Here is a 10,180-nt window from a genome sequence, read left to right as displayed (position 1 = left end):
ATAAAAATATTAAAAAAAAAAAGTGTAAGGAGATCCATGACCTCCATGAGCAGACATAAAACACTTCAGACTCCATCTTCATTCCTTTGAAAGGTTAAGGTCTGAAGGCAAGCAAGCCAGGGAAGCAGCCTGATCCCTCTAGCCTGTCTGTCTCGATAGCACCACCTACTAGGGACCAGTGAGGCGGCCTGTGCACATGAGAGCAACCCTGAGTTCTGACAAAGAACACTGTAAGCTGAAGGGAACAGGCTCATCTGGGCAGCCGCAGCTCCTGAATCCGCTTGCTCTTCGCACACGAGAGGTGGACCTCAGCACTGTGTCAAGCATAGTCCTTACAGGAGGCGTACAGTCCTAAGTGAGGGAAATATAAGGAATCGAATGGCAAGGGCTATGGAATTAAACTGATCAGGAGAGCCTTTCCCAACTCCTAGAAGCCTAATCTCCTTGTCTGTAAATGTTGGATAAGTGGAAATATGCTTGTAATATATATATATATATATATATATAATGTATACTAACATACATAGTGTATATATAAACACATCCTTTATAACATATACTAATATATAGATTTGTAACATGTATTAATAATTAATGTATATAATATATGCTAATATATAATATAGACATATATTTGTAAAGTCTAAGAAAGGATCCTGTCCTACCTCTGACATTTACCATTTACTTCTTGGACAAGACCCTTAATCTGTCATAGCCTCAACTCCCTCATCTACAAGTGGGGATAACAACAGTACCTACTATGGAAACACAGAATTTGTGTTCTGCCAGGTAAGGTGGGAGTCAAAAAACAGGCAGATCTCAGTGAGTTCAAGACCAGTCTTGTCCATATAGCAAGGTCCAAGTCAGCTAGAGCTACGTAGAAAGTCTCAGCTTCAAAAAAGGAAAGAAAAAGAAAAAAGGAAGAAAGAAAGAAAAGAAGATGCACCCAATGCCAATATATAGTAAATATTTCATAGCTATAACTTGGTATCCCAAGCAGTGTTAGCATACTTAGCATGCTGCCTCCTGCCTGAGAGTCACCTAATGAATGAGAGAAAAAGAAACCCACAATTTCCAGTACTTCCAGAGCTGCCTTGTCCCACCTAGCACTGACTGCCACTCATGAAGTCAAAGCCAGATGTGGACATCATGGGTCCTTTGTCATCTGTCAGTGAGGAGCAGGGTGCTCAGAGCTCTAGCTGCTGGAAGCAAATGTCCTCCCTTCCCCCCTTCTTCGTGGCCAAAGCTCTGTCTGTCCATTTAGTTTGTTTGATACAATCAGTTTCCAGGGAGACGCTGAAGCAAGGAGTGTCAGCTCCCCCTCCCTGTCCACTTCCCCTTTCCCCAAATCTCTGGGCCTTCACTGTTCTCCGACCATGTGACAGCTTTGTGTCACAGCAGCCCTTGTATACAAACAAGACAGACTACTTAAATGTCACTGTTCAGAAAGCTACTGCTTGCTCTGGGCTATACATCAGCTTTCTCTATCCAGCTAAGAAGGGCTTTCTTTTTCCTCCCCAGCTCTCATAAGCAAAGCTGGAGAGACATTTGCAAACCTAAACTTCACTGCAATTTGAAAAAAAAATAATAATAATAAGAGTCCTTACAGTGGCAGAGAAGTTGAATAACTATGACTATACAATTTACAGTATGATATCACCAGTGTCGTAGTTACTGGCCACCAAATGCTAAATTAACTCAAAAGCCACTCATAAATTTCCCCTACTGCCAAACCATATGGCGCCTTCCAGTATCAGAGTGCTAAGATACCCTCAGAGTATTTAACCTTCAGAAGCAGATCTCAATAAAAGTGGAAGGAAAGAAAGTCATCCCCTGAGGACCTAGGAAAGTGAGGTTCCCACTCATGTGAAACTTGGCAAGGTTACAAAGAGGGCTGCACTCACCACAAAGCCAGGCGCATGCTATGACTCAGTTAAAGGGATCCAGAAAGTTTTCAAATTGAGATCACTGAGCTGGCCTGAAATCGTCCGCCCCTCCCTTTTAAAGGCTTGGCAACCTGTTCCCAATCCAAATCAAGTGGAATCCGACTGAAGGGCCATCTGGTCCTCCAGAAAGTGTCTGTCACTTAAAAGAAAAGTAAAGACTGGAACAGATTAATATTGTTGTGGGTGGAGAGATTAAATGGGAGAGGAGATCCAGGCATATTAGAATCATCTACCTGCAAACAAATACCAGTGCTAGCATAGAAGAAAGGGGTGTCAAAAATAAGCCTCTAACTTGCCAATCTCCAGTTTAAGGTATTGGACTGTCTACAGGGGACAGGCACTGAAGATTTTTCTTGGTGTTTAGTACAAAACTACATGTTCAACCTAATATCAAGGGGTAATTTTCTAAGCCCTAGTAGACTGTGAGGTCATCTCATAGGTAAGCTATCACAGGCTCTCCTCTGTCCCTAAAAGCAAGCAAGAGCTGGGCAGTGGTGGCACACGCCTTTAATCCCAGCACTCGGGAGGCAGAGACAGGCGGATTTCTGAGTTCCAGGACAGCCTGGTCTACAAAGTGAGTTCCAGGACAGCCAGGGCAATACAGAGAAACCCTGTCTCAAAAAAATAAAAACAAAAACAAAAAACAAAACAAAAAAAAAGCAAGCAAGAGTAGCATGCAATATCAGCTTAATCGATAGCCCAAGTATTCAGAATTAATAGACAGAGATAGCGTCAACTTCTGTCTGGAGTTAGATTTGATCAAGCATTAAGTAAAGTAAAATATAATGAAGTGAGATCAGTAGGTAACTGAATTATAGTATGTACACTCGAAACTTATAGTTCTGAAGAATGTCTTTCAAACTCAGACTTGGTGCCAGGCAGTTATGGTATATGCCTATAATCCCAGGAGGGCCCAGAGTTCAAAGTCAGCCTGGGCTACTTAGCAAGCCTCAGTCTCAAAACATCAATATAAGACTAGGGATGTTATGTCAGTGAGAGAGTACTTGCCCAACTCCTGGTACTGAAACATAAATAAATAATTAATAAAATAAGATAATAAAAGAGTGAAACCAAAACAGAACAATATAAAATTCAGTTGCTATTAGCAATAGCACCAACAGTCATAGCAAGGATGGTAATAGCAAGAATAACAGCAACAGTAGTATAAATGGTAACTATGATACCATCACTCAAGCAGTACCAGGTGCTATTCTAAGTACTTTCTTAACATGCACATGTCTTATGGATTTGTTGTTTGTGTGTATGTGTGTGTGTGTGCATGCATGTGCATGTGATTGTATATATGGACCCACAACACTGACATCAAGAGGCCTCCTGGATCACTCCCCATACTGTTCTTTGAGGCAGCATCTCGAAACTGAACATGGAGCTCCCTGCCATGGGCTAGTCTAATAAGCCAGCTAGCATGAGATCCCAGTGCTGGAACTACAGATGGGACCTGGTGGGCGCTACAGATCCAAATACCAATCCACGCACTCACCAGGCAATCGCTTTAACCACCAAGCCTATTCTAAAGCATTTTAAAATATATTCACGTATTAAATCCTGCGGCACTCCTCCAAAGTGAGGTGTTGTTTAATGTCCTGTTTTACAGATGTTTCAACAATACCCCCTTTGTTGTTTTTGTTGTTAATTCGAGGTATCTCTCAAAGAAAATATCTGGAAACATAAGGACAGGAAAAGCAGCTTGCCCAAGGTCACTCAGCTAGAAGTGACAGACCTGGTCCCCACCCAAGGACTTCCAGCTAGGAAGCTGGGCCTCTTGGCCCACTGTGCAGCTTACTGCCCTAGGAAAATAAGCTAGAAAGGCAATTCAATAGGAAGTTGGCCTTGCCTCTGCCTGCTGAGAGTGAATTATTCCCTCAACTTTACTGTCTCCCCTTAGGACCCTCCCCAACACCACTTAAGGTACTCTCTGGCTGCTCCTACAACCATGAAAAGTCTCTGGATATGTGACCCAGCTGTCCCTACTCAGTCTGTGACCGGACTGAGCCCAGCTGTATTATCCAGTTCACCTTTGGCAGCTGAAGCAGAAGCTGGTGTTGGGGGAGGTAGGAGCCTGGCTTCTGAGCCATATTTCCTGCCCAGTAAGACGGTCTTCAAACAGTCAAGGCTACGGGGCTGAGAAATTCCTTGCTAAGAACCTGTGTCCGGAAGCTTGCTCCCTGAGCCTTATTAAGAATGTAAATTCTCTAGACAGACCAACTCAAAGGAGCCCAGAACTAAAGATACAGAGTAGTAGCAAAGTTTATTTATTAACCTGCGCACCCAGGAGAACATTTTGGTGTTCTTTTTTTTTTTTTTTTTTTTTTTTTCTGAAAAATTCCTGACTGCACAGAAAGAAAAAAATGAAAAAGGCCTGTGGGAAATTTAATCACCAATGGAACAAAACCTAAAAACAAAGCCCTTCCCAATGAGGATGTTGCCAGAGACAATGGGCCCCTAAGGGGAGATGCGATTGTCTCCTGATAAGAATCCCCACGGGAAGCGGCTCACACTAAGAAACACATTATTGCTGTATTAGCCCAGGAATCTTTGTTCAGTGGGCAACTGTGTGCAAAACCATCTGTTATGCCCCCCCTCCCAGTTTGCAAACGTGGCATTTACATTTCAAGAATGGGAAGGGGAAAGGGGGGGTGTTGAGCACTCCCCCAATGCACACACACACACACACACACACCTTTTTACCCAGCCTGGGCTTAGGAGAGGAAACTCCCCTTTTGATGAAATCCAACTCCACTGAGGAAAGGAGATAGGCCACTTCAATTATGCACACGCAGCGTGCCGGGCAGCCTGGTCCTAAAGCCACATGCACACCATTTGGGTTTTCACTGTCTTTGACTGGTTTAAAGGGCAAAGTATCAAGAGTCATTCTAAACTGTGTTTAGCGCTTAACCCGGCGCTGCCTTCTTAAACTGTCTCTTCCTTTCCTCAGCTGATATGAAAGCTAATGTTCTACGCTGTGTAATGTTTAGCCTGAAATACCAACAGGAAAAAATCTTTATATATTTTGATCTATAGGGAGATGTAATAAATATATGTACATATTCCAAAATTCACAGAGATGTGAGATTCAGATTTGCATTCTATCCTGCATGGAGTTTATACCACAACGCACAACGCACTTTTAAAGGCAGGACATGTGTGTCAATATTATTATCAATTAAAGAAACTGGGAATAAATCACATGCCTATGAGAAAACAGAGGCTAATTTTTCCCCAAAGAAAATTCAAGAAGTTGAAAGAGGCTGTCACACAACTCTCCACTACTGTCTACAAACGTCTCCAGTGAGCCTGTGAGCCCCAAACTCAGAGAGAACACCTGTCATGCTCCAAGCCTTCCATCAAAATAAGCCTTACATCAAAAATAAGAGGCTAACGTCGTTTTCTCATCTGGTAGTAAGTTACATCTGGTAGTTACAAGAGACACGCCAGCTCTGACTTTTAGTAATGGTGCCTGGTATATATTCTGTTTCCTTAGTTCCGTTTTTAAATAGATGGCTCCAAACACTAAGGAGCTTTTTTGCATCCATGAAGCTGGTTGACCCTGAAAGGTGGCGGCCTGTGGCTGAGCCTTATAGCAATAGCCTCTGCAGCCACTCAGCAGGTTTAAATCTGCAGCCCTATAGTTCTATCACCCTACCAACATTGGAGACCTGGGCTGTCCCAAGGGTGGGGATGGGGTCGCTAAGCGACCATCTGAGTTCTATGAAGCGTATTCTTGCTTGGTCACGGACTTAGCTGCACACATCCTCCTTTGAACTCTCAGGCCAAGGGGGTTGCGCGCCATTTGGCCAAATTCCTCTTCTACAAGGCATTTTAAAAGGTGGTTCATAGGAATTCCAAGAGTGGATCACAAATCACCTCTCCCACTCTCGCCCTCCACGCGTCCTGAACCCAAAGATCGGGTTGTTTCAGAATAGCAGGGCTACTGAGCTGCACCTGCAGATAGACATCATGAATCAGGATCACCCAGCGAGCGCTTCCTGGACTGAGCCGAGAGCTCCAGTGATTTCCTTGGCCTTCCACCGAGCCATTTAAGAAGTGAAATGTGCCAACCTGGCCCGGTACGCGGCCTGCTGCAGCCCACCCTGCGGTCTCTGGGACAACCGATAGCTGGGCAGCGTGTCTGCGGATAGGGCACTCGCAACTAGGTCTTGCAGGTTCCCCTCTACGCTGTGCTCTGCGCCATCCTTGCACCTGAACGGGTGCCAGAACACAGCCAAGAGGCTTGGATGGGTATGAACCTCAGTGGTGACACTGCCAACTCTGCTCCGGAAGGGCGAAGAGAGAGGCCAAGGGAATGTGGAGCAGAGAGCGGGACACCCCGAAATGCGAAATACGGCTCCCGCAAAGGGCTCTGGAAGCTCGAGCCCCTGTAGCCTTTGCAGCGCTACGGCTCGCACTGCGCTTCCCGGAGCAGCACTTGCAAACCAAGCAGAGATTGCGAGCTCCGCAGGCAGCAGGGATGAAGGCTCAGGGGACAGCCTCTTGCCCCTGGGCGCACAGCTAGACCGCAGTGTCCCCCCCTGTTCACGCCCACCATCCCAGAGCCCCAACGCCAGGGGATCTCAGCCTTCCGAAGGCCGCGGAGGGTGACCTGGGGAAGCTGGCCACGAAAGTGGGGGAAGGCTGGACCTGAGGTCGCTGCTCTCGGGGCAGCAGCTTGGGGCGCCCCTGCAAGGCCGCCCGCCGGTGGCGGCACCTACCTCGATCCACTTCTGTGCCTCGGCGAAGGCAGGCTCCGGAGGTGGTTCGGGCTGCAGGGGTTGAAGGACTTCCAGACCGAGAGCGGGGCAAGCCATCTGCGAAGCCCGGCGAGTACTGGAGCGCTCGGCCGCCGGGATGAGCACAGCCTCCTCCGCAGGAGCGCGCTCTCCGCCCCTTCCCGCCCGCAGCGCTCTCCAGCCGCCTTCCCCGCCCCCACCGAGCGCAGGTCCCCGAGGACAGCGGCGCGCACTGCCGGAGGACACCGTGGCCACCTCAGCCAGTGGCGCCCGGGCCCGCCGCTTCGTCCCCTCCCCCAACTAAAAATAACCTGCCAGGAGCTCCGGGCGTCCCTCCCGGGCTCACGCAAGGACCGTGGGAGGAACACTGCCCGCCACCCCGCTTGTCCTGCCTCCAGCCGGCTACTTTGGGTAGCCGGTCGGGCTGCACCTTGGGTGAAGCTGGGCGGGGAAACAGCACTACTGCGGCAGAACTGGAGGACTGACTGGCACCTGCTGTCCCTCCCAGCCACAGACCTGAGGCCTAGAGCTGCAGCTCCGGACCCAGCACTCTAAGGTGTTCAGAAGGCAACTGCCAGATCTTTCTGTTAAAAGGGGAGGGACACCCCGCAAGCTACCTGGGCCTTAGCCTGTTGACTCATTCAAAGGATTTATTCAGCTCTTATTATTCTCCAACCACCAAGCTAGGAACCTAGGACTGCTGGATTGGGGATGGGGGATGGGGTGGGGGCAGGGAGGGATAAAACAAAAAACAAACAAAAAACAAAAAAAAACTCCTAAAATGTGTGCTGGTTAGTTTTATGTCAAGTTGACACATGTTAGAGTTATCTGAAACAAGGGAACCTTAACTGAGAAAATTCGAGGGAGAGCCTAGCCCGTTTTGGGTGGCACCATCCCTAGGCTGGTGGTCCTGGATTCTATAAGAAAGAAGGCTGTGCAAGCCATGAAGAGCAAGCTAGCAAGCAGCACCCTTCTATGGCCTCTGCATCAGCTCCTGCCCTGCTTGAATTCCTGTCCTAATTTCCTTTGATGAGGAACAGCGAGATAGGGAAATGTAAGCCAATACCCTTTCCTCCCCCGTTGCTTTGATAATGGTGTTTCATCACAGCAAGACACAATTCTAAGATCTTGCCTTCAAGATACGCACACTTAGACTGGGATATAGCTCAGTTGGGAGAACGCTTACCCAACATGCAGCTCACCCTGCTTTCTGTCCCCAGCATCATGTCCTTGGAAGTACAAGCTCATAATCCCAGCACTCACTAGGTGCAAGCAGAAGATCAGAAACTCAAAGTCATCCATTGCACAAGCCAACTTGAGCTATATGAGACACCGTTCTCTGTATGTTTTTCTCTAGATATTCACAATACCAGTATTCATACTGGGGAGCAGACAATAAACAAGGGAATCAAAAGATGTTGTAGAACGAGCTATCTGGTAAGAGATGGCCTGTGTTGAGGAGAGAAGGTGCCAGTTGATTTTTAGTAAGCTGCTCATGTTGCTCCTGAAATGGCTGCACCAGTGCATTTGGGAGGCAAGCATGCTGGGAGAGGCCTAGAGGAGAGACAAGTGGAGAAGGAAACTGGGTATTTACGCTGTTGTCTCCCTGAGGATTTACTGACACCACCACTCTGAAGCAACATATGTCTTCTTTCCTTGGGTCCTGTCTCCTCTTGACCCATTCCTCCCTTCAGGCCCAGGAATGGTAAATCCCCCTGGTTTCCCACCTTTGCCCACTTCCTTCTATCACCCCTTAGTTTTGCTCAGTCACTTCATCTGTGGCTCAGTAAGCTCAGGGTGTTGTGACAAACCTTTCCTGGGAAGACTCAACCCACAGGTCTACTTACCCCAGAGATGGATCCTGTGACAGATGAGATACAACGCAAATCCAACTTGGTGAACAATGAGTTTCATTGGGGTTACTTAGAGGAATTTGGGTGAGACGTTACTTACAGTCGCAGAAAGGACTCAAAGACAACTGTATCACTAAAGCTCACCCCAGCATGGGTGACAGCTCACAAAGTTGGGAACCTAGAGCTCATGGCACAGCCTGCAGGCAGCTCAATGGGTGAAGAGTACCCTTTCCAGGTGCCTCAGTTGATCTAAACTTCTTCCAGGCAGCTCTGCTGGCCCCTGCTTCTTCTAGGCAGCTGGCCTGGTCTGGATTCTTCTTTGCAGCTCTGCTTGTTGGAGAATCTTCTTTGTTGCTTGGCTCTGCTCTTCTTAGGGGGATACTCAGTGTTTATTGCTTACTCTGCCAGGTCAGGGCCTGGTGAATCTGGTCAGTTTCAGGGACTTCCTGAAGCTACTTTGAGTTGGTTACCTTCCTGCTTAAAGAGCTTCCCTACAGGATATAATATTGCAATCTCAGAGGAAACTTTTATGCAATACAATGCTCTTGATTGACGCAAAGCCAGTGGATCTATCTCTCTGAATGGATGCTGGTAAGAGGTCATTGAGGGTGACTAGAGGTAGGCAAGTATTTACCATAGCTAAATCTGTCATCTGTTAATAGTCTGAATTTAGTTTGGGTAGAATTCTGCCACTACAACACAGAGATAGAACCCAAAACAGGCTTGAAGCACAGTTCTCTGTTTGGGAACCAGGTGACTTATAGTGTATAAACTTTGAAAACTACTTATATGGCATTTGAATGGAGCAAAGCACAGGTCTCATTGCAATACAAATAGGTAACCAACCCAAACTTTATTCTAGTCCTGTTCCCATTGACGTGAGAAACCCGGGGACATGAGGAAGCTAGGACATGCACTCAGACAGCCTTTCTCTAGGCCTGCTATAGCAGCATGACCAACTTCCTTTCCACCCCTGTTCAGACCACCTTACATTTGTGCCTCAAGCCATCCAGCAGCATCATGGTGACTAAATACAAAAAGACAGAATCATTTAGTCCCTAGTTAGTGCTAAATACAGGCCAGCTGACCCTTGCATCCTGCCATCCAAAACAGAGGGAGGGGAAGATATGCCAACACAGATCTCAAAAGGGCCACTAGCAGCAAAGAGCTAAGGGAATGCAGTCCAAAGAGGACGGACCTTGTCTGCAGGAAGAAAGACACCAACATAAACACAAGAGCTCATAAAACAACTCCAGTGCACTGACATTGAACTGCCAGCATGGGCTTTAAATGAAGAAGAGGGAAAGGAATCCGGTGACCTAGATGACACATCTAAGTGAGTATTCAGACTCTTGACCAAGTCACTATGATAGTGCCCATCCATAATCCTAGCATCAGGAAGGCTAAGTCACAGGGACTGCACGTTTGGGAACAGCCTGAGATACATATTGAGGCAAGCCTGGACTACATAGCAGGACCTGAAAATAACAAAGGGTTGGAGCTGCAGTTCAGTGGTAGAGTATGTACTTAGCATGTCCAGCTCAGTGGTAGAGCATGTGCTTAGCATGTCCAGCTCAGTGGTAGAGCATGTGCTTAGCATGTCCAGCTCAGTGGTAGAGCANGCTCAGTGGTA

The 10,180-nt window shown here is 47.2% G+C and overlaps 1 protein-coding gene across 13 annotated transcripts in view; it reads right to left on the bottom strand.

Annotated features, from left to right (window-relative positions):
• The window catches only part of Limch1 (LIM and calponin homology domains 1), a 310,330-nt gene extending 303,397 nt beyond the window's left edge, over positions 1–6,933 (bottom strand). For 3 of the 13 annotated variants that reach the window (XM_029477939.1, XM_029477943.1, XM_029477942.1), the window contains exon 1: positions 6,677–6,882. In XM_029477939.1, coding sequence (XP_029333799.1) covers positions 6,677–6,772 — 96 coding nt within the window. In that variant the 5' untranslated portion in view covers positions 6,773–6,882. Of the gene's footprint in view, positions 1–6,676 lie in introns of all 13 variants that reach the window. The other 10 variants (XM_029477940.1, XM_021162641.2, XM_029477944.1 and 7 more) reach the window with 6 other exon arrangements.
• Positions 6,934–10,180: the final 3,247 nt, after the last annotated feature.

Source organism: Mus caroli, chromosome 5 (assembly GCF_900094665.2).
Source record: "Mus caroli chromosome 5, CAROLI_EIJ_v1.1, whole genome shotgun sequence".
NCBI classification, from domain to species: Eukaryota; Metazoa; Chordata; class Mammalia; order Rodentia; family Muridae; genus Mus; species Mus caroli.
This window is presented reverse-complemented; position numbering and strand designations above follow the sequence as displayed.